Source organism: Rattus norvegicus, chromosome 16 (genome assembly GCF_021556685.1).
Source record: "Rattus norvegicus strain SHRSP/BbbUtx chromosome 16, alternate assembly SHRSP_T2T, whole genome shotgun sequence".
NCBI classification, from domain to species: Eukaryota; Metazoa; Chordata; class Mammalia; order Rodentia; family Muridae; genus Rattus; species Rattus norvegicus.
In genome coordinates this window covers 1,601,041-1,625,114 of record NC_141549.1, presented here as the reverse complement: position 1 = coordinate 1,625,114, position 24,074 = coordinate 1,601,041, and the positions used below count along the sequence as shown (strand labels likewise).

The 24,074-nt window shown below is 44.8% G+C and overlaps 1 protein-coding gene across 1 annotated transcript; it reads right to left on the bottom strand.

The window, feature by feature from the left end:
* Positions 1–2,498: 2,498 nt before the first annotated feature.
* On the bottom strand, positions 2,499–23,363 carry Cphx1 (cytoplasmic polyadenylated homeobox 1). The gene is made up of 4 exons (XM_087589563.1): positions 23,276–23,363; positions 7,042–7,226; positions 4,497–4,613; positions 2,499–4,415 (listed from the first exon to the last, which is right to left on the bottom strand). The coding sequence occupies exons 1-4, from the start codon at positions 23,361–23,363 to the stop codon at positions 4,065–4,067; spliced, it is 741 nt and encodes a 246-aa protein (XP_087445689.1). The 3' UTR covers positions 2,499–4,064.
* Between the last annotated feature and the right edge of the window lie 711 nt (positions 23,364–24,074).

The window sequence follows — 24,074 nt, the reverse complement described above, 5'->3', positions numbered from 1 at the left end:
TTTGTGCTTGTAGGTTTTCAGTGGAACTTTCCCACTGGCCCTAGATTGACCCCAACTCTAGCTCTTTCACACCCACCCAGTCATTGGCTGATGAGTGGATTAAGTGTATAATACTATTCAGCTGTTGACACAAAAGGATCACTGTAGCCTAACCTGGACCAGCAGGTCATTCTTCAATGACAGATTTCTGAGAGTAAACCAAGGCATGAGAAGGTAAGGAAGATAGGAAAGCTTGGGCCATGAGGTCATGCACAAGCTGTCTAATCCAAACAAGCTTATTAGGAAGTGCAGCTTCTTCTAAACAGCCTTTGGGGTTGAAAGGGTGTAGTGGAACCAAGTCAATGAAAACTATTATCCAATGGGACAAAGTCAGTAGGAAATCTTATGTTGCACAAGGGTAACACAAGCCATTCCAAGCCATTACAGAGGACTCAGCAGCCTTAAGACTGATATCCACAGCCCTCTATGGGGGAGGAGTTGAATCCTCAGGATGAAGTCACAGTTTTCCTAGGCCGCTGGCCCCAGGTTATCACTAACCTTGCCAAGCATGTTCCTGGTTTATGACAAAGAGCTACATTCCTTCTCCACACGTCATGGCCTCAGGGAATGCCTTGGACTGGCCTAGCTCAACTACAAGGGCTTGAGACAATCCTAAGCAACAGAGCAAGACTACTGTCCTAGATACCCCTAATCCTAACAAAGAAACCCTGTTCTACACATCGATGAACTTGAAGGATGTTATTCTAATTGGCCAACATTCAACATGAAGATGAGAGTCCATAATATATGATCCAGTATTTGAACTGTGCTGAAATTCTGTGAGTTGGAGGTCTAAGAGTTGGAGAAGACATATTACCTGCAATAGGCAAAGATAAGTTATTTTCAAAGCAACGCCCTCCTGGAACGAAGGCAGCTTGTGAGAGACAGAGTTTTAAATTAGCTCAAAACTCAGCAACAGGATCTGACTCAGGAAGACAGATTGTTAAAAATTCAGGAGAACTGGTACAAACTCACTGACCCTCTGCTTGCCCGCTAAGGGTCTCCCTTCGGGGATCTTTCTTTTTTTTTTTTTTTTTTGGTTCTTTTTTTCCGGAGCTGGGGACCGAACCCAGGGCTCTACCGCTGAGCTAAATCCCCAACCCCCTTGGGGATCTTTCACTTGGAGATTTTACCCAGGGAGCCTACACATGCTTCCAGGGGGTTGGTGAGCATTCCTGAGCATGCTCAGTTTATCATCACAATTAAAAAACCCAGAATAGACCTATTCAGGCATGTTTAGCTCCAGGTCGTGGAGCGTGTGTGTAAAAGATTATAGTCAGGAATGGCTCTGGCCAAGCTCAGCTGGATCTATAGTCTTTCCTGAAAATAAAAACAAAGCCACTTTGCAGGTGCGTTAATATGGGTGTTGTTCTACCTGCCTGCCTTGCTCAACGGCTAACACTTTTCTTACGTGTAGGAGCGTTTTGTCTGCAAGTGTGTCTGTGCACCACATGTGTGCGCAGTACCCTCAAAAGTCAGAAGACATTGGATTCTGACAGAAACTTATAAGCCACCATGTGGGTCCTAGGAACTGAATCTTGGTCCTCTGCAAGGGCAGTAAGTGCTCTCTCAATGGCTGAGCCATCTCTCCAGTCCCCTCGCTAAATCATTTAGTGAGAAAGAAATATTTGTGAATGTAGGCACAAGGGTGTGCTCTCACACTGTTAACCTACAGCAGACTGAGGAGGTGGTACACAGTTGCAATCCCATAAGGAAAACAAAAACCTCATTTTGGGCCAGAAAGATGGCTCAGCTGGTAAAGCCACTTGCCCTAAAGACCCAAATTTGATCTTCAAAACCCAGTAAAGCACGCTCCCAGAAATGGTCTGACCCCCCAAGAATGCAGGTGTGCATCAAACACCTCCATAATAAATATGTAAAAAAGACTAAAGTTTAAAAAACATGATGGGGTGGGGCTGTGAGCAGGCTTCCCTACAAAATGCTTTGATGGAGTGAGCTTCAGAAATTCGGTTAGCTCCTACTTCAGAGACATCAACAGCTCCTCTCTAACCAGTTGAGTGAAAGCAACCTGGAATCCAGATGGATTGCGTGTGCATCGACAGAAATCCTTGAGAAATAACTGATGGAAACTGATGAAAAGACACTTTTAACCAGGCAATGACACACCTACTTTTTATAATGAGGGGCTGGAACTCTGTAGACCAGGCTGGCCTTAAACTCTGAGATCCCTCTGCCTCTGGCTGCTGAGTGCTAGGACTAAAGGTGTGTGCCACCACACCTGGTGACATGTTGTTGTAGAAATATAAAAAATTAAAAAAGTATGTTTGTCTCTTACTTAGATAGCTTCAACACCCTAGTGCTCCAAGGTATCTGCTAGGTATCTTGGCAGAAGCACATCCCAACTCCAAGGCGGCGGCCCAGTGTCTCCAGCTGCTGCACACTCTCCTACACTCAAACCATCACATAAAAGAACACACAACACAATAAGCTTTGGCCCATTTGATAAGATATAATTGCCCACCTAAACATACAAAGCCCAATATGCATCGATCCCTTAAAAACATTCTTAACAACCTATAAAAGTACAGCATGGAATCTTAACGTCACCCGCCATATTGTCCTGCTGTGGCTTCTCTCCCTCTTCCTCCTGTCTCCTCCTCCTTTCCATACCAGTCTCCTCTTCTTCCTTCAAACTTCTCTCCCCCCATCCTTCCTCTCATCCAATGACAGGCCTCCTTCTATCCTGTACCTGCCCCTCACCTGTAATTTACAAATTCAATGGGAAGAAGGTTCTGCTGAAGTCACCTGGGTCCTGAGTACCTGACTAGGCAGCTGTCATTGGGGCATTGAAATTAGCATCAAAACACAGATAACTCCAGGGCAAACCACAACAGTGACACACCTACTTTCCAAGAAATTGAATCTTTATTTGGCTAAAGAAAAAAAAAATCTACATACAGGTGTTTTGGTTTGGGAGTTATTTTTTAGAATATCTTTTATTCGTCCTTTGACAATTTAACACTTGTATACAATGTGTATTCACTGCCTCTCATACTCTGAATACATCTCTCTACCTTTTCAAGTGTTACAACAGTTGATTATATTCTCCAGAAAAAAAAAAAAAAACTCTAATAATCTAAGCAGCATCCTAAGATTAAAAATAAACAAATAAAATAACCCCTCAAGGGAGTTAGGAGGAAACAAACAATATGTTGTATGTTTTAAAATATTTACAAAAACAATTAATAAACTTCAGGTTAACTGGGCCAAACAGCCCCTCCTTCTAAACCTTCTATTTGCTTAAGTTTGGCCAAATGGGCATTGGCTCTCTGGGTGACTCTTGCTCCCCTACATCTAAGATCTGATCAGGCCAAGTGACCATCTAAACTTGTAAGCTAGGCTCTGTCAGGTTGTTGTAGGTTTAAAGGACCTAGCAGCTCAGTACTCTAGGGAACATAATCTCAGACCTCCCTCGGGTTCCTGATGTGGAGTCACTGAGAAGATCAAAGCCAAGAATCCTGTCTATAACGTCACTTGGGCTGTCTCTGGCCACCGAGGCCCTGGCGCTCTTGCTGGTTTGACAAGCTGGCTCTCCTTTTCTACCTCGGGCAGCAGCATGCCACCTGCCAGAAGACTGGCTAGTCTGGTTCATAGAAGGTAAGAGCATTGATATACCTGCCAGATTTGGGGAGAGAAAAAAGGCTTATAGCTAGGACAAGGTCACAACTCACACTTAAAAACCTTCCTCTGCTAGAACCATTCATGGGGCCCCTGCATCTTTGTTAAGTGTTAGGGTTTCTCAGAAGACTACCTTAGCCCCCATGCTGCTTTCTAAATCCCTGCACCTTGTGAGTTGTAGGCTGGACCCAGTATACCGTGTGTGCTCTCCTAAACAGTGTAGCTGACAGCACTCCCTTGCTGCCCATGTAGCCCAAGAGGCATTTGGTGGGACCATGACGGCTGCTTGCAGAGGATCATCTAAGAGCCTGCTGCACCTCCATTACTTGGAGCAAACTGATCCTGATGCTCTGAGGGAAAGAAGGAGGATACCTGCTGCCCTAAGTCTAGAGACTCTGTCTATGACTCTGGTGCACAATGAGCCAGTCTGCCAAGGAGGCCCTCTCTTGGTAGCTCTGAGGATGCTGCTGTTGTTGCTGATATTCCCAGTTATTCTGCTGTTGTCCTGAGAACATTGGGGAGTAGGTATAATCCATCTGCCTTTGCCCCTGCGTACAAGGAACATAGTCAGCAGGAGAGAATGTGGAATATTGGCTTTCCTGTGTCTCAGGCTGGTCACCCACATAACGCGATTCAGACACCGGGGGAAGAGTATCCACGACGCCACTTGATTTCGTTCCGATGCTTTGGACCACATAGTCACATGACCCATACTGCTCACGAGAAGCTTCCTCAGTCTGCACAAAACAGAGAGCAAGGCCACCCGGTGCCACTTGGGTGTAAGAAATCTGTCCAGGGTCGCAATTGGAAGCTTGTACCTGGGTATCCTGGCGACCTATAAGCATGTAGTCTCCAGACTTGCGCATTCCTCTGATGGCAGAAAATGTGTCTTTCAGTTCTTGTGGGGTTCTGGCCCTTTTATTCTGAAACCAGTTCTAAAAGAGGAAAAGGAATTCGTTACTCAAAACTGCTTTCTAGCAGTGCCCCACGGTGCTTCTTCACTTGTTTGGCTGATTGATTGAGACAGGGTTTCTCTACTATACAGCTCTGGCTGTCCTGGAACTCACTATGCAGATCAGGTGGGCCTCAAACTCAGAGATCACCTACAGAGAACTAAGTAAAGGTGTTTGTCACCATGCCCAGCCCCACAGTGAGTTTCACATCACTTAGACTCAGCCTTACTATCTTGCTTCCCTTGAAAAGATGGGGAAAATGAAGGTGGCCTTTCCTAAGCCTTCACATCATGATGGAGATTGTGAACTGTGCACCCTCCAGTCAGCCCCCAGTCCTACTTCCATGTTTAAGCGTGGAGGTCCGCTCCCGCTAACCCTGCTCTAACCTCTGCATCTAGACAGATGTGAACTGTCCCTTAACACTCCCTAGACACTCCACCAGGCTGCCCCCAACCAAGATACAATGTATTACAAATTGTGATTCTCAAAGATGAGAATCTTGGCAAGAGTTTGTCATGCCTTGGTATTTTATTTGGTCCTAAGCACATCTGGGCTTCACTTCTTAAAAGCCTCCTTAAAACAATTATACATGAAAATTATTGTCCAGAATATTTTTTAGGGGAGGGGGCTAAAAGTTGTAGAAATGATAAAATGTTGTTTTTTTAAGAAGGGGGCCAGGCATGAAGGGACACACTTTTAATCCCAGCACTGGGGAGGCACAGGCAGGAGGATCTCACTGAGTTCTAGGTCTACAGAGTGAGTCCCAGGATGGTCAGGGCTACAAAGTGAGATTCTGCCTCTTGATGGTATACACCTGCAATCCTAGCACTTGGGAAGCTGAGGCAGAAGACTCAGAGTTTAAGTACCTTAGTTAGGGAAGCTACTCACTTTACTAAATGAGCCATGTGGTCAAACTGCCTTCTAGATACTTTTTTATAATATAGATTTGTTCTGCTTTCACCCTTGGTCAAAGAAACAGTAGTTGAAGCAGATATTATGTATCTGTCAAGGAACTGGGCACTTTGTGAATGTTTAACCCTCACTACAGGGACATCTACATCAACAAACCCCTCCAAGGCTCAGGGACATCATGGAGGAAGGTTAGAATGTTTGCAAAGTGCTGTCTTTGTGAACGCACTTCAAGCAAATAGATTTTGTTAAAAATAATAATCACAAGCCAGTCAATAGTCCATCCCCCATGGGGCCTCTACATAGAGAGAACTTCAATGTTCCATTTCTTTCTTTTTTTTTTTCAGGGCGATTTTTATCTACCCTCCCTGCCCCTCCTTTATACCTAACACCTCAGCAAACCTTCCAAATGTTCAATATTTGCAATATTAAAATGTCCTCCCTAGACTGGAGAGATGGCTTAGCTGTTAAAGGCTAGGCTCACAACCAAAAATAAAATGTTCTTCCCACAGTAAATGCCCAGTGTGAAACCAATGCAGTTGCCACCCTGGATGGCACCCTGGGTAATAACAATAACTTTTAATTTTTTGGTTGTGGTTGTTTTGAAGACAGGTTTCTCCTTATAGCTCCAGCTGTACTGAAACTTGCTCTGTAAACCAGGCTGGCCTCAAACTCAAGAGATCTATCTGTCTGACTCTCACAAGGCCCAAGTCAGTGTGGCCTTTTTGTTTTGTTTTGTTTTGTTTTATTGTTTGTGTATGGTATTTTGCCTGCATGTGTGTCTGTGTACCATGTGTGTGTAAAGGCCAGAAAAGGGTGTCAGATGCCCTGGAACTGGAGTTACAGAGATATGAGCTGCCAAGTAGGCGCTGGGAATCGAACCCTCTAGAAGAGCAGCCAGAGTGCTTAAGCCATCTCTCCAGTCCCATGACAATAGCTCCTTAAATGTGTCCCTGCTTCCAAGTTGTCCTCATAATAGGTTATTTTCCATAAGCCGAGTCACATTAAAAGATGAAAACATGGGCTGGAGAGATTGCTCAGTGGTTAAGAGCACTGACTGCTCTTCCAGAGGTCCTGAGTTCAAATCCCAGCAACCACATGATGGCTCACAGCCATCTGTAGTGGAATCTGGTGCCCTTTTCTGGTGTGTCTGAATCAATAAACAAATTAAAAAAAAAAAAAAAGATGAAAACATGGGCTGGAGGGATCGCTAAGTGGTTAAGAGCATTGACTTCTCTTCCAGAGGTCCTGAGTTCAATTCCCAGCAACCACAGGTGGCTCACAACCATCTGTAATGGGATCTGATGCCCTCTTCTGGTGTGTCTGAAGATAGCAACAGCGTATTCATATAACTAAAATAAATAAATCTTTAAAAAAAAAAAAAAGATGAAAACAGACATGTTAACACTGCCCACAGCAGTCAGCTTTTACATGACTATGCATTTTCCAAATGGCTTCAGAAAAGGACATCGTCGCAAAAAGCTTCAGATATCTAACTCACATCGATCACATCCACTTGGCATCGAAACTGCCGTGCCAGCTCATCCCTGGTCGTGAAATCTGGATAAGGGGTGCATTTAAATTCTTGTTTAAGTCTCTTCAGCTCATCGTTGGTAAATTTATGTCTCGGTTTTGATTTTCCTCTTCTACATCCTGCTCTTGCTCTGCTGTGATTGACTTCTTTTTCTGGAAAAAAATGGAAACAACAACAACAAAAAAGATTGAGCATCAGTGGCATCTAGAGAAAGGCTTGTTTGATGACTGAAGTTTGTTTTCTTTTTTCTTTTTTTTTTTTCTTTTTTGGTTCTTTTTTTTTTCAGAGCTGGGGACTGAACCCAGGGCCTTGCGCTTCCTAGGCAAGCGCTCTACCACTGATCTAAATCCCCAACCCTGAAGTTTGTTTTCTTAAAGTGAAGCTCTACCTCGTTTCTACCCATTAAAGACCCAATTTTAAATTGATGAGGATAATTGAATTTATAATCACTAAAACAGGAAAGAAATTTCTTCTGCCTAACAAAATTATATACACCCTATAGAAAGATTCTAATGACACCACTTTGTTAGTAATTGAGGGTGTACCAACTCACAGTAACCTGATAACAACTGTTATGGGCGTAGGTGGGGCTGGAGAGATGGCTCAGCTGTTACAGAAGACCAGACAGACAGAGTTCAAGTCCCAGCACCAGGTGAGGTGGCTCACAACTGAAGCTGCTTGAACTCCAGCTCCAAGGGGATGAGATACCTCAGCCCCCTCAGGCACTGATACTCATGTGTGCATGTACACACACAAATGCACAGAACACATACGCAGAGACACACACAGAAAGGCACACACAACTAAAAATTTTTTTCTAAAATTATATTCTAAAACAAAATAATAGCATTGAGGCTAAGTTGATTATTTTGGAATTGCTTGGTTTGTTTCTTACTATCCATTGAAATGGGGTATACACATTTTCAATTTTATAGCAATCAGATAAAAGTCACTTGAAGGTTTTGTAGCAAATTTACAGTCTTTTCCCAACTCCTCTTCAGTGTGCTGATTGTCTGAAGGCACTGTTCTTGGGCTGGCAAGATAACTCGGGGTAAAAACACTTAGCACAAGAGCTTGACAGTCTGAGTCTAGTCTCTGGAACCCACAATGGGAAGGGAGAAACAGTTATCCTCTGACCACTTGTATGTCCCCCCCCCACTTCACACATAACCCCCCCCGACATACACACACAAAACAATTTAAGCCAGGTTAAAGTCCAATAGTCCATCCCCAGTGTGGAACCTTCTCATGTTCTCTTTTTCCTAACTAGTTAAGGGGAAGGGGGCACAGCACCCTAGACTTGAAGGACAAAAGAGCTATGATAGAAGTTTACAAACTGAGATATTCAAAACATTCAGTATAAGTGATCTAGCCACTTATACTGAATGTTTTGGGTTGGGGATTTAGCTCAGTGGTAGAGTGCTTGCCTAGCAAACACAAGGACCTGGGTTCGGTCCCCAGCTCCGGAAAAAAAGAAAAAGGAAAAAAAAAAAAAAAGAGTACTGGTTTTACAAGCCCAGGGTTTAGCTAGTGAATCTCTTTGTTGTTAAGGAGCAACATTGTTACACATCATTATTAAATCTCCATACCTTACAAGAATAAGTTTGTTTCCTAAGTCTGCAAACCATGTTTTTCTTTTTTTCTAATTTCCTTTTTAAAAAAGATTTATTTATTTTATGTATATGAGTACACTGTAGCTATTTTCAGATACACCGGAAGAGGGCATTGGATCCCATTACAGAGGGCTGTGAACCACCATGTGGTTGCTGGGAATTGAACTAGGGCCTCTGAAAGAGCAGTCAGTCCTCTTAACTGATAAGCCATCTCTCCGCCCCCTTTAATTTATTTATTTTCTCATATTACCTTCCAGACTGCAGTCCCTCTGTTCCTCTCACCCCCCACTCCTCAACGGAGCATAGCATAACGAGTTGCAGTAAGACTAGGCGCCTCCCCTCATGTTAAGGCTAGACCAGGCAACCTGGTAGGACCCTTGTCCCAAAAGCCAGCAAGAATGGAAGACCACCCCTTCCCCCACTGTTAGGAGTTCCACAAAAGACCAAGGTACACAACGATAACATGCAGAGGGCCTAAGTTAGAACCAGGCTCCCTGATTGTTCATTCAGTCTCTGTGAGCCCCTGAGCCCAGGTTAGTTGACTGTAGGGCAAACCAAGTTCAACCTTCACTGAACTTGTGGCCCCATGATGTATGTATACGCAGCCCTTTGCTTTGCTAAACTCCTGAACCTGTGATATATGATGGCCCTTTTGCCTTATGAAATGTGTCTTACCAGATACCTCGATGAGTCCTCTTTCACATGAAGAGTCTTGTGTTTACCCCACAGGCAGCCTTGAGCCTAGAGTATCCCATTCATTCTTCTGAGTACTTACACCTGTTTTCAGTCAGTCCTAACCCTTCCCCATAAAAGGGACCTCAAGTCAGTGAGGGGCTGTTCTCTGAATCCTAACATTGGGAGAAGCAGCTAATGGCCAGTCTAAATAAAGCTTGCTTAATCAGATACTTGTGGACATGTTTTTCTCAGGTCTAACAAGTTCCCAGTGCCCGTGTGGTAGCTCACACAAGTGCATGCACAGTCAAAACATTCATACATATACAATAAATTTGTTTTTGTTTGTTGACGGTTTCTTTGTGAAGCCTTGGCTGTCCGGGAATTCAATCTGTAGACCAGGCTGGTCTTGAACTCCTTGAGATCCATCTGCCTTTGCTACTGAAGCTGGGATTAAAGGCACAGGCCACCACTACCCAGTATAATAAACCTTGAAGTATATCCTAGAGAAAAACATGCACAACAAGCTCTAAGCAAACTGAGCTGATCTCTGACAGTACAAATCTGTAGAAAATCTGGAGGAGCCCAGGAACAGAATAATCAATTAACCAAGACTGAGACAACTCACTGCATTCAAGAATAACTCTGCACATTAGCTAGATAACAAAGAAAAGAGACAGCCAGGGGTGGGGTCCTGTAATCCCAGCTGTTCATGAAGCAAGAGAATCAAGGCTTGCTTGGCTACAGAGAACTCAAGCAATTTAGGAATCGCATATCTCAAGATAAAATGTTTAAAATGCAAAATGTTAAGGGAGTTGGATAGAAGGCTCAGTGGTTAAGAGCACTTGTTTGTCTTGCAGAGGACCTGGTTCAGTTCCCAGTGCCCACGTAGAGGGCCACAACCACCCAAAACTGCACTTTCAGAGAATTCAACTCCCTCTTCCTACTTTGCAGGCATCAAACATTCACACAATGGAGACATAAAGGAGACTAGGGTTGGGTGTAGTGACACAGGCCTGTAATCATAATACTTCAGAAGCAGGCAGATCTCTGTGAGTTCAAGGCCAACCTGGTCTATATAGCAAGTTCCATGCAGAGGGTCACCCAGAAACCCTGCCTCAAAACAAACAAAACAAAAAATGGATAGAAATTTAGATCACTAGTCTATGGCTTTATCAGCAAATGCAAGGCCCTATGTTTATCACAATGGGCAGGAATAAAAGTATTCCCAGGACTAGAAGGGCTAGCGTGATCAAGCTATATAATCCATCCTTGAAGCTTGACCAAGTTGGGAACACTGACCTCAGGCCATGAGTAATTTTATCAGCACTATCTGCAGCACCAAAACTCAGCAGAGCAGCATTCTTTAAATTCATGATCTCGGCATGTAAAGTCAAAACATCCAGAGAGGTGTTAGAATTATGCTAAACACCCTGCGAGTGTCCTTGAACTTTCTCCCAATTATAGTGACTGTCATTGTAAATTTTAGAAGTAACACAAATCCAACGCTATTTAGCATGATGGCTTCTCACTCTTACACTCTGAACTCCCTCTCTGGGCCTGCCATATTGATCAGTTGTCCCAAGCCCCCACAACCCCAAGCCAGATTTTTGGCATGGAACTCATATGCCCTGTTGACTCTTGGGTCCACTATTGACAGGAAAGGCTCTAACAGATGAGTCCACTCTTGCTTGTTGGAACATGCATACGATAGGGACCCATTGACAGTCAACCCCAGAGCCCTCTATTTTCAAGCGGGGTTCATCAGTAAGAGGTTAAACTGCAGACTCTGCAAGTTCCCCTTCCCAAAGAACAGAAGTTGTGTTAAGGTGTTAAAAGGCAGCAACTTCAAGCAGCACATTAATGTTCAGATTTTTACCTTTTTTACCCTACTACCTCTTTCCCTTTCATTCATTTATTTTAACTAACTAATTTTATTTCCCTTTAGACAGGGTCTCACAATGTAGTCCTGGCTACCCAGGAACTCACTGTGTAGACCAGGTTGTGGTTCTCCAAGTCTACCTCAGCCTCCCAGTAGTGAGATTAAAAGGTGTGTGCCACCATTTTTACTTAGGTTTTCCAGTCCTGAGGATCAAGTCTAGAGCCTTGCTAGCTAGGCAAGTACTGTTGCTACCAACTCCCATTCCCAGTCCCATCTCATGAACTTAAAAACCAAAACCCAAAACAAACCAACTAATCAAACAAACAAAAAACAGGGGTAATGGTGTTTGCCTTTAAACCCAACAGCCTGGTCTATATAGGGAGCTCCAAGAGAGCCAGGACGATGTAGAAAGAAACCCTATCAACACCCCAACCCCTGAAAGGAAAAAAAAAAAAAAAGAGCGCAAAGTTCCTAACTCTTGATTCAGCCCTCTTTCCTCTGCTCTAAAGATTAAACCTAAGGCCTTGATTATGACCATTTTCTCTAATGTGGAATGCTACTTGGCTCATGCCACTCACTCACCCACACATCCTGGTCATCTCCACACGTCACTGCCAAGAATCTGAAGCATAATCATTTTACCTGCAAACATTTCCCATACAGACCCTTACAGTAGGAGACCGCCCTTTGAGGTAGTAACACCCCTATTTGTAGGTTCTTGAGTCTCAGGGGAAACTCCACTGCCAATCATTTCGGCATGCAGCAGCTAAGAGCAGTCACACTGTTTACCAGAGCTGTCCCCATCCTACGAGCCTACTTTTTAAGAGGTAAGAAAGAGATGAGAACTCACATTCCTACAGACAACAAACAAACAAAAACCCAGATGCAGCTCGTGTCCAAGCTGTAGGCAGAATGTGTCCTGGGATAGCTATGAATATAGCCCAACACATTTGTAGATAAATATACCAAAATACCCAAACAGGGAGACAACTCTGGGTAAAGCATCAAAGAAATAGCTCCAGAAGCCACAGTTTGGTCCCCATCCAAGCAACTTACTTTCTGAAGACATGTTGGAAACCTCCAGTCTCAGTCCTTGCTCACTGAAGAAGAAACAATTTTTTCTGGTTACTGCTAATCATGTAAGCTGAAGTTGTCCCCTCCCCAGACACACCCTAAATAGCCCACCCAATCTTCACACAAAACAAGGATCCACCCTTGACCCAGGATCACCTCAGGTACACCTACTGGCAAAAACCAAATCTCTTTTCCAGTGCACCTTCATTCATTAAACAAACACCAATAGGAACCTTTGGATTTAATCATGCTATCTTTATAGTATTAGTATTTTTTTTTTTATCCCTACATAGACCAGAGGGCAGTGAAGACAGTGTGCCTAGACCTTATGCTTGGCCATATCCCATTGATATGGTACAGGTGACAGCTATGCAAAGAAGGCAGACTGGTGAGGTCACAAAAGGCCCACAACATTCAATAAATGACTGATTAAGGAACACTGAGAATATAGGCAATAGAGTGTGCCCGCCGTGACATTGAAAGGACATCATAAGACTTACGTGTTCTGTAAGCACTCAGTTGTTTGGCTAACTTATTCTCCTTGTGTTTCGAGGAGCTCATGTGGCCCAGGTTAGCCTCAGTTCTCTAAAGGAGCAGAAGATGACCTTAAACTCCTGATGCTCCCACTTGTAATTCCAAGCTACACAAGAGCTGAGATAAAGCCGGGTGGTGGAGAAGGTTGTGTCACATGCCCTTAATACCAGCACTGTGGAGGCTGAGGAAGGCGATCTCTGAGTTTGAAGCCAGTCTGGTCTACAGAACAAGTTCTAGGGTTACATGGGAAAACCCTGCTCAGGAAAAATAAAGTTAAAAAAAAGAAGCAGGAGGGTCCGGAGGGTCTACAGTTCAAAATGAACCTAGGAAATTTGCAAGACCCTGTCTTTAAAAAGAAAGATGTGGGATGATGGTGGTACACACCTTTAATCCCAGCACTTGGGAGGCGGAGGTAGGTGGATCTCTGGGCATTTGACCGCAGCCTGGTCTACAGGGTAAGTTCTAGGATAGCCAAGGCCACACACGGAGAAACCCTGTCTTGAAAAAAAAAAAAAAACAGAGATAAATAAATAAAAATAAAGAGAACTAGCCCAAACTGGATGCCGTTGGGTTTCTTCACAGGTCTATAGGGCAACTTTGTATTCTCTCCACGTGTAGGAGAGATAAGAAGACCTAGAGCCGTTAGTCGTTTTCCATAATCAAGATATAGAAAACACATACATCTCACAGCTGCAACATATTAGTTCATCTGGATGAAAAGAGCTCGAATTCCTCTTTGTTCTTAAACAATTTGCTACAAATGTACGTTTGCTGCCTCGTTGCAGGTGGAAGCACTGGTTTTCCTTCATTATTCCCCAGCAACCTGATTGGAATCTGCAGGTATATATGTCCTAGCTAGGTTGACTCACACCTGTAATTCCAGTGCTCCAGAAAACCAAGGTAAGGAATTTAGAAATCAGGTGTTCAAGGCCAGTCTTGGTGACATACAAATTTCAAGTCTTGGCTGCTTAGAAGTTCAAAGAGATCAACTATTAATTATTAGTATGATAATTCACTATTAGCTATTTACCTAGAAAGTCAACCTTTAAAGGGAGAATGAGTAAAAGATGGAGATAGTGTTTTTTATTTGGGTAGTTTTTTGATTTGTGTTTTTTTTTTTAATATTCATTCAATCATTCATTCATTTTGAAACAGAGTTTTTCTCTTTGTGTAGCCCTAACTGTCCTGGAACTCACTCTGTAGACCGGGTTGGCCTCAAATTTACAGAGATCCTCCTGCCTGTGCCTCCCCAGTACTAGGAGTAAAGGTATGTACCAGCACTGACTGACAGGGAAAAAAAAATGTTTTTCTGTATTTTTTTTTTTTTTTTTTTTTTTTTTTTTGGAGCTGGGGACGGAACCCAGGGCCTTGCTCTTGCTAGGCAAGCGCTCCACCACTGAGCTAAATCCCCAACCCCAAAAAAACGTTTTTAACTGAGCAAGTTAACGACAGGAGTCCAAGCAAAGGATCAAGGTCAGACTGGAGTTCATAGGTTCTGGCTCGATTCCAGGATAGATTATGTTCAGTAGTCATAATGAAGCAGAGGTTCAAGGACATACATGTGGACAAATGAAGTCCTGGGCAGCCCCGCTCACGAGCTATGGCTGGAGTGGCCCTACACTGTCTGCTTGAGGACCTCAACCATTCTGGGGTAATACCATGTTCTCTAGGGTAAGAGTGATGCTTGAAGGGGTTGGGGATTTAGCTCAGTGGTAGAGCGATTACTTAGCAAGCGCAAGGCCCTGGGTTCGGTCCCCAGCTCCGGAAAAAAAGAAAGAAAAAAAAAAAAAAAGTGATGCTTGAAATTCACTGAGCAAGCAAAACAAGCCAAAGGAAGCACCTGGGAAAAACCTCCTCTGCCTTGTTCTCGGGTTGCTGCCTGTTTGCGGCATCGGTGTCCTCGTCCAGTGAGAGCACAGGCTTTGATTGGCTCTCACAGCTTTATCTCCAGTCTCTGCAAACATTAGTTCTTTTTAACCCACTGGCAGGCCCACCACATCAGATAAGGCCCCCGACACCCCGCCAGTCCTCTAGATCACCACCAAAAGCTTACAGGAGAGAAGGCAGAACTGGAAGAGAGTTGTCCGGGGCGGGGGGTGGGGGTGGGGTGTTTGGAGACGTCCCAGCTGGCATAGATGAAAGGGATGAGGCCAAGAAATAGAAACCCACAATAACCAGACAGTAAGAAAGAAAAAGCTAAAAGTAAAGTGGGGGAGGGGCTGGAGAAGTGACTCTGTGGATAGAGTACTTGTGTAAGATGAGCAAAGCCACGGGTTCAATCCCCAGCACCACCAGAAAGTGGATGTGTGTGTGTGGGGGGGGGGGGGGGCACAGCGGTATTTCCAGCACTCAGGGAATGAGAGCAAGAAGATCAAGGTCAACAGGAACTACAGAAAGTAAGACTGCTCAAAAAGCAAAAGAAAAAGAAGATGGTCAATCTAGCCCTCTCCACCTCCACCCCAGCTTTCCATCTTGGAGCCAATGGTTGATCACCTTGGCCCATGCATGATCACCAATGAGTTTAACTCTCCACGATGTGCAAAGCACGCTCCCACCCTAGGCAACCAAAATGCATGAACTTGTAGTAAAGGCGGAAAGTAACACAAGTCGCTTGCTTCTCTACTTTCTTTTGAGCTAGAAAGTGTATGTACCATGCCTGGTTCAGGCCTTCAGACCTTGGGTCAGGCCAGTCCTAGACACTGGGCTCTACATCATCTTTAAGGACTGTTTGGTGAGTATTTGGAACAGTGTATCTGACAACAAGGATTTGTTGCTTCATTTTGGTTTTGTTGTTTGTTTTTTCTGACAGTGAGACCTGTACCACAGCGAGTCTTGACTGTCATCAAGACTAAATCAACGGGCCCAAAAAAGACGCAGTGCATATAGCTGGTGGATTTGGCAGACTTGGTGGTTTGGCAGAATGGCGTTCTTCTAAGATGTATTTTATTTGTACTATGTCTGTGTGTCTGTGGGTGGATACACAAGTCAGTACAGGTACGCTCCAAGGCCAGAGCTATCAGATCGTCTGTGGCTGGTTGTGAGACTACTGACTGGGTGCTGGGAGTCAGACCCAGGTCCCCTGTAAGAGCATTTGATTCTCACTACTGAGCCTGCTCTGTGGCCCCAGATGCTCCCCCAGCCCCCCAGAGTTTGGCAAGAACATTTTATGTCAATTGCCCATTGAGTCTGTGATTTCTCTAAAATAAATTTTAGCCATGTGCTTCTTTCTCACGCAGTACAGTCATGTAAGTACAGAACAGCAAGGGTGCAGCTCATGCTGCCTGACTTTTCATTCCCCAAGCAGGTTTTAAAAAAAACAAATGTCCTCTAGGCCAACATTCTTTACCACGTTTGGCAACTTGTTTGTGCAAGACCTTGGGTTCAATTTCCCAAACAAATTTGAATTAAAAAAAAAAATCCCCCACAAAACCTAATTATCATAACTGATCATTATTCAGATTTGAAGGGTTTGTTTTCCTCACCACACCTAGCTCCACACCCTGTGGATTTCTCTGGTCTTTCATTAATCAAGTGGCCCCAGGATGCTTCTGTTCACAATTCCTGAAACACAGCCTTCCATTATTATGCAAAATGGGGGCTGGAAGTGAAGCTCAAAGTGTGGTAGCCTAGCTTGTAGGAAGCCCTCAGTTTGATCTTTGTTCCCTAATGCCACATAAGGGCACAGAGTAGCTGGTGGCTTGTACCTGCAATCCCAGCACCCAGGTAGAAATGAGAGAACTAGAAGTTCAAGGTCATCCTCAGATTATGTTGTGAATTTAAGACCACCCTGGGCAACGTGAACTCCAGCCCCCCACTCCCACCCCAAAGGCATAAAATAGAGCTAGGGATGGTAACTCATAGCTGTAATCCCAGCACTTGGGAACCTGAGGCAGGAGGATTACTGTAAACTCCATGGCACTCGCCCTTGAATGCAAAAGAATATAAAATGGGTACTTCTCTTCTAGGATACCACAATCCTGTCTCTAACAAACTCCTAGAATCCTAATAAGACTAACTGGAGAACCTGACTAGGCCTGTCTTGTTCACAGGTGCTGGTACTACACCTTACATTGAATGGCTCCTATTCCAAAATAACAAGGACTACGCCAGCCTCGTGCTAGCCTCTACTCCTTCCCGTCCGTCAGTTTCCTTTAACCTCACCCAGTGCACCCCACACAATTTTTTTTAAAAGATCTATTATTTTATTTTAATTGTGTGTATATGTTGGGAGGTGCTGGGGACAACATACGATGACAGGAACTGCCAGCAGCAGGCCAGGATGGAGACATCTCGGAAGCCTGCAGCAGCTCCTTGTAAAGTAGGGTAGCCTCTGGGACACTGAGAAGCAGGAGACACATCCCTCCAGGGGACCCGCCATCTGAAATAAGAGGCTGCCTGCAGTAGGCCGGGATGGAGACATCTCAGTAGCCCGCAGCAGCTTTGTAAAAACTGGTTGTTCCCATTTCACCTACCCTTAGCCCTGGACAACGGCTGCATAGATTTCATTTCTGTGTGGCTGCCTTTCAGACGGCCTTGGTGTGCATAATTATTCTATTATATCTGACTTTCCTATTTCTTTCTCCTTCTGCTCTGGTGGATTCTGAGAAACTAGATGTTCCTTGATGTAATGATTCTTAAACAATTGGAAATTGAGGCACAGGGGCACAGCACAGCACAGCCCTAATGGCCCAGGTGCATGCTGTGTGCTCTCATCTTGGAAACAATGTAATGACTGCACAATAATAGTTCCAGAATAATGCTTGACTTGCAAAGAAAGTTTAAAGAAATTATTAGAAAATGAATTAGAGCCAACGTTGGGACCCTAAGAAAGGAAAAAGTTATTGAAGTTAGGAAATAAGTTTTATATAACATTTGAGAGTGGTTCCTGGATCAGGAAGTATAGAATATATAAAATTGTATACTAGTAAACTAAGTCAAAATACTGGGACTCTTACGAGAGTCAATGTGTGCAAGGAACAGAACGCTAGCAGAACTACTGAGTTCAGGGTTAACTTGATTCTTTCTGGCCATTGCCTGGCAGCTTTGCCTATGTCATTTATCATTAGAGCTTCCCAGGGGAATGTAAGCAGCTGACCTCGGAGCTTTGAGGTGAAAAAGTTAAAAGTTAAAGTTTAAATAATGATAAGATTACAATTATTATTATTTTGGCCACGGCCCTGGGAATAGGGGAAACTTGAAGCTTTGAAGAACAATTGTAATTCATTTATTATATACAAGTACACTGTAGCTGTCTTCAGACACACCAGAAGAGGGCATCAGATCTCATTACAGATGGTTGTAAGCCACCATGTGGTTGCTGGGAATTGAACTCAGGACCTCTGGAAGAGCAGTCAGTGCTCTTAACCACTGAGCCATCTCTCTGGTCCACAATTGTAATTCTTAGTTCTTTGCGGGATGTGGTTATTTTTTTGAATTTGATTTGGCAATGATTATACAATGTTTTCTTTCTACTTGCTTTTGGATTATCAATAAAAGACTGGGGCAAGAGAAAGGCTGGAGAGCATGAGAGAGAATGTGGAGAGTGAATGAGAGAGGGTATGAGGGAGTGAATGAGAGAGTAAATGAGAAAGCAAATGTGAGAGCATGTAAAGCGTGAGTGAAGAGATTGTGAGGTGTGTATGCAGATTGTGTGTGTGTGTGAGAGAGAGATATGTGTGAGGTGTGTATGAAGAGTGTGTGAGAATGAAAGGGTAATGAAGAGAGGTGTGCATGAGTGTGGGAGTTCAAGAAAAGAAAACCACAATAAAAAAAAGCAGGGTGCACAAAAGAATGCAGAGTGTGTGCAGCCTCAAGCTGTGTGTGTGTGTGTGTGTGTGTGTGTGTGTGTGTGTGTGTGAGCAGGGAGGGGGACTGTGAGCTTGAATGCAGATACCCATGGATGCCAGAGGTGTCAGACTCTGCAGCTGGAGTTACAGGCAGTAATGAGCTGTCCAATGTGGGTTCTGGAAATCGAACTCAGGTCCTCTGCAAAAGCAGCAAGTGCTCTTAACTGCTGAGCTACCTCTCCAGCCCTGTCTACAGCACACATTTTTAATCCCCAGTGAAAATTTAAAAAACAGACAAACACACCATCAATAACTCACCTCAACTAAGGGACCCAAAAGCCCCCAGTCTACTATCAACCCCATTCTTGGTCAAGGTCCTCTTAGTGGAGTGGGAATCAAAAACAGAACACCAAGAGAAGAGTTTGCACACAGAACCCAGGTTCTTCACAGGGCGAGCTCAGGTTCTCTGGATAAACCACACCTGTATCCATTGAAGGCTCTGCAGTTCCATTTGAATTTCATCGTTGTGGAGATTTGGCCTGCTACAGAGGGAGAGCCCAAATCATCTTGGGTCATTTTTACTCATTAGCAGCCATTTACATTGAGTGTGGTGTTGCATGGCATCCTGGAGGTCGCAGCAGGTGCGTGACTGCGAGTTCAAAGTCAGCCAAGCCTATGTAGTAAGACACTGTCTCAAAACAAAACAAACAAACAAACAAAAAAAATCATTGTAGCCACTTAGTACTGACTCCAGACCTGACCTAATACCTATTTGGTGTAAGACTTCCAGAATGCATTTTTAAAAAATGTTCTTTAGATTTATTTCTAGTGCTTTGCCTGAGTGTGTGTCTGCACACCATAAACATGTCTGGTGCCCTCCAAGACCAGAAGAGGCAACTGGAAGTCCTGGATCTGAAATTGCAGATGGTCGTAAGCTGTCCTAATGTTGCAAATGGAGCCAGGATCCTCTGGAAGAGTGCTGAGTGCTCTTGGCCGCTGAAGCATTTCTCTAGCACCTACCCACAATGTCATGTTAAACTTAACAGACATCTAGGTTCTATGAACCCTAGAGCTAAGTCATAATATCTGAAACCCAAAGGAGAGGTTTCCCTGAACAAAAAGAAGAAATAGAAAGGAAAGGATATGACTGCTCCTAGGTAGGGCAGATAAGAAAATTTATTATAGATGAAAAGGTATAACCAGAGGCAGACTTCTGGGAGAGTCCAGAGAGGCCATGACCAGACTGTGCTGGGCCATGTAGGGAGATGGGAGGCAGAGTGGAGAGAGGAGAACCAGATGCAGCAGCCAGGAGGCCAAAGGTACAAAAGAGAACAGGTAACCAAAATGTCTCAATTATATATGAAAGAGCAGCCCAGTCTCTGGGCCAGGTTGTTCAGGGTAGAGGGCTGGGTATGCCAGCCCTACCCTACCATAACAGGTAGGGACTAAGGGATATGGGGAGAACCTGGAGCCTGGGTCCACTTTGATGTGTTTAAGTAGGCACCTCAATTGCCCAGGTTAAAATTTAACATTCCCTACCTTCCTGTTGCAACCTTCCTTCCTGATGTCCCCACCAATATATTGGGTAAGTATGTTGATTTGCGAGTTTCTTTTGTTCTGTGACTATAAAACCACACATCTCCCTTGCTGGAACATGATATTCATGGTAGCCTAAATCTGTGCTCTCAGGTTGTGATCATTCCTATTTGGCTCTTGTTTCCTTTGTCCCTCCTGTAAAATATAAGTCATTATGGTTCATTTTTAGCATGGGGTATGCTTGGAGAGAGAGCTCATGAAAGAGTCACAGATCAGCAAGAGGCAGGAGGCCCCTCCCCTCCCCTAGCAGGAAGCCAGTGAGAGTTCATTTTCTCAGAACTTTGGAAGTTAGAACATTGTAGGGAGTCAGCTAACTGTGCACCATCAAAAACAAATGTCCTTAGCTGGACAGTGGTGGTGCAGCATTTAATCCCAGCACTTGGGAGGCAGAGGCAGTCAGGCCAGTGAGTTCGAAGCCAGCCTGGTCTACAGAGAGAGTTCTAGAACAGCCAGAGCTACACAGAGAAACACGGCTTCACCGGGAGCAGGGCTTTCCTGAATTAATAGGAGGGGGACTTGGGAAGGAAGCTTGTGGGACATAAAACCTTGTCAGGACGTTTGGTAAGGCAGAGCAGGCTGAGACCCGGAGACCCAGATGGGCACACACCTAAGGCTTAGGTGACTCCCAGCTCCCTGCCAGACTCCTGACTTGGAACATGCGCAATGTTTCTCACATAAAAGAAACATAACCTGTTGTCACAGGCTCAAGACTCCATGCTAATGAGTTACTTAGCCCTGAGGGCTTAGCCCGTAAGCTTCCCTCCAGACATTCCTCCCTGCGAAAGATACTAATCTCAGGCCCACCCTGAAAGGGGGTATGGTTTTAAGCATGTACTTTCCATCATGACAATAAACTGTTTAGAACCATAGACCATCTCTTCATTGAGATCTGCCATGGGGAGCCAAAGGAGGCCTTCGCCTGGAGCCGCTGCCTAATCTCCCATAGAAGGCCTCTCTGTGCTCCCAGCCACAACTACCAGCAAGCCTGCATCCACCAAGCCAAGGACTATCCCCACTGGGACAAGCTGGAGCCCTCCTTTCCCCCACTGGCACGGGACTAAACAGTCCCCAGCCCAAGGGCCCTGACTCTGTTCTCTGCTCTTCAACTCCTAGCGGAGCCTAGATGTCCAAGAGCCTGAGAATCCCACAGCCCCAGCCTTGTTGCAGGCTGGGGGACCCTAAGCCAGTTCCTGAGTCTCAGACTGTGCTTTCCCACCTCTGGGGTGGTGTCTCGGTGTTTTCCTAGGGCCCAGCACCTGCCCCTACGGGGAGTGGAACAAGAACAGTCAAACTCCCCGCATCCTGCTGTCGGCGCCAGCACCAACCTGGTACCAAGAATTGGGAGAAAGCCTGCGGGATGAAAGAAGCACACACACGGGTTATTCGTGTCAAGCCAGGAGAGGAAGCCAGAGAGAGCCCCTCCAGTAGCTTTATTCACCACTTATATACCCAAGTTCCCCAGGTAGAAAATATCTGGGAAGCACAGTGGGAAACCCTGGCTCGTGACTTCAGTAACAAAAGACTGACTAGGAGACCTGAATTAATTAGGGAGAAATCCCAGAAGACCAGCCTAAATCTCAAGGATAAAGGGTGAGGAAGCAAAAGGCAGAAATAAATTGACCACCACCCAGGTGTGGTCCAGGTGTGTCAGTTCCACATGCATCAGCCCGGCTCAGCAGAGGTCATGCAGTGGAGACACGGAGTGTTTACTACTTGGTCTTGGTCTTTTCTTCCTGTGCCGTAAATACATGGGAGAAGCTCTCCTGGAGTATGTGTGGCCAAGAGTCACGTAGCCACTTTGAGCTATCCAGGCCCAAATCCAATATGGCTCACTACATCTACCCCATTATTTATTTATAAAAGACCATTAGGTGGAAGTAGTGGTCTGAGAGAGATCAGACATGCCTCACAGAGTGCCCAGCTCGGCCATGGCGAGCCACTCTTGCAGTTAGGACTGCACCCCAATGGCTAAGAATGAATGCTGTAACACACCGTTCTGGGCTATACGTGTGTGTTTATTGGGGGAGAAACTGGGCAGAGGAGCATTTGACCGACCCGCACGTTTAAACAGGGGTGTAGCCACTTCTGTCTTAGGATCGACCTCTCAAACCCTAGCCTTATCCGTCATAGGATTACCTTGTCGCCCTCAAGGCTCCATGTCTAGATTGGTCAAGGGTCAGAGGAAGTTGCCCGTCACTGAATATGACTACTTCAGGTCATCTTCTCATTCCTCTTATTTGAGCCCAGAGGCGAAAGAGTAGAAACCAGATGGCATTAATTTAAGAGACTGTGGAAGTTGAGCCTCTCCCAATAAGTAGTGGGCACCTCATCTGGTTCTCCTCAGCTGCTACGGCCATACCACCAAGGGCCGTAGTCAAGCCGCTCCTGTAATAAAATTTAGAATTCCCAATTGTTAGCAACTACTCCAGAAAGTTCACCCACTGTGCTTGCCTAACAATAGGTTGGGGGAGGATAACTCCAGACACTGCAGACACAATGGCTGCAGCAGTAATGGCTGCTACAACAGCAGCAAAAATGCCAAGGTCTTTCCCAGGACAGTTCAGGATCACTGGAACAATCAGCCGGACAATGGAACCATGTCTGAGATCTGCAGAACCAGGGCAGAGTTCCCCAGTCCACAGCAGCTTCACGCAGATGGCATTCCTGTGAAGCTACAGACTGCAAAATGACAACACCAGTTAAGGGAGCAAGAGTCACCAGGGGAATGAGGGGGGCAGGGGTAACAGCTGGAGTCCAGTCTTCTCCAGCAAGCAGCAGTGCACAGAGGGTTGGAGCGCAGGCTGCAGTGGGATGGGACACACGCAGTGGTAACACTGTAGCAAAACACTGACTGTAGCAACGCCAAAATCTGTGATGACAAAAGATGAGGGGGAATCCTCTATCTTCCTCTAAGGGCACAGGAATGACTCCAGGGACCCGAACCAGGAGAGCTGAATCTTGTTGTCAGAAGGCAGGGCAGCTGCTTTTTCTGGCGTCCTATTGGTGGACATCGCTGCTGACTGGAGTGTGCTCCTTATTCCCACTGGTATCAGGATCACGGTCTCCATCGGTACCGGATTCCGTGGAGACAGGACGAACAACGTTCAGGAATCCAAATGGGTGCTTCAGCATCGCTAGGAAAAACACAAGCAGAACCCCTAACCCTAAAAGACAGGGTCAGGTCCCTTCCATACTCCTGAGGCCAAATCTTTCCAACGGACCATACCTTCCTTATGTCTTTTTCCTTTCCAAGTCTATCTGCTGCTGGAAGTTATTCTTATCTACTAACAAAAAATTTAAAATATAGGTAATAAAGACAAGTTTAGCAGGTGGGGAATTCTGGTCCAGTGTTTTAGTTTTTTCAAGATAATTCTTAAGTGTCAAGTGAGTTCTTTCTACTATAGCTTGTCCTTGAGGATTATAAGGAATGCCAGTCTTATGTACAATATCATAATCCTCACAAAATTTTCTAAAAGGCCCACTAGTATATGCTGGACCATTATCAGTTTTTAATTGTCGTGGGACTCCCATAAAGGCAAAGGCCTGTAAGCAGTGACTTTTAACATCTTTAATTTTCTCTCCACTATGAGCAGAGGCAAAGAGCAGGCCAGAATAGGTATCAATAGACACATGGACAAACCGTAGCTTCCCAAACGAAGAAATATGGGTAACATCCATTTGCCAAATATCATTAGGTTGTAACCCTCTTGGGTTAACTCCCAAATTGGGAGAGGAAATAAATGGGGCACACTGGGGACATTGACTGACTATTTGAGCTGCTTGTTCTTTAGTTAGTCCATTGTGAAACCTCAAAGAACTAGCATTAAGATGAAATTTTCTGTG

Bases quoted from the DNA above. Each gene is read 5' to 3' on its own strand.
- Cphx1 (XM_087589563.1), bottom strand. From the start codon at position 23,363: ATGCTGAAGCACCCATTTGGATTCCTGAACGTTGTTCGTCCTGTCTCC. The intron at 7,227-23,275 runs GTGGGAATAAGG...ATTTTTTTCCAG, and splicing joins AGACCGTGATCCTGATACCA to AAAAAGAAGTCAATCACAGC. The intron at 4,614-7,041 runs GTGAGTTAGATA...TTCCTCTTTTAG, and splicing joins GCCAAGTGGATGTGATCGAT to AACTGGTTTCAGAATAAAAG.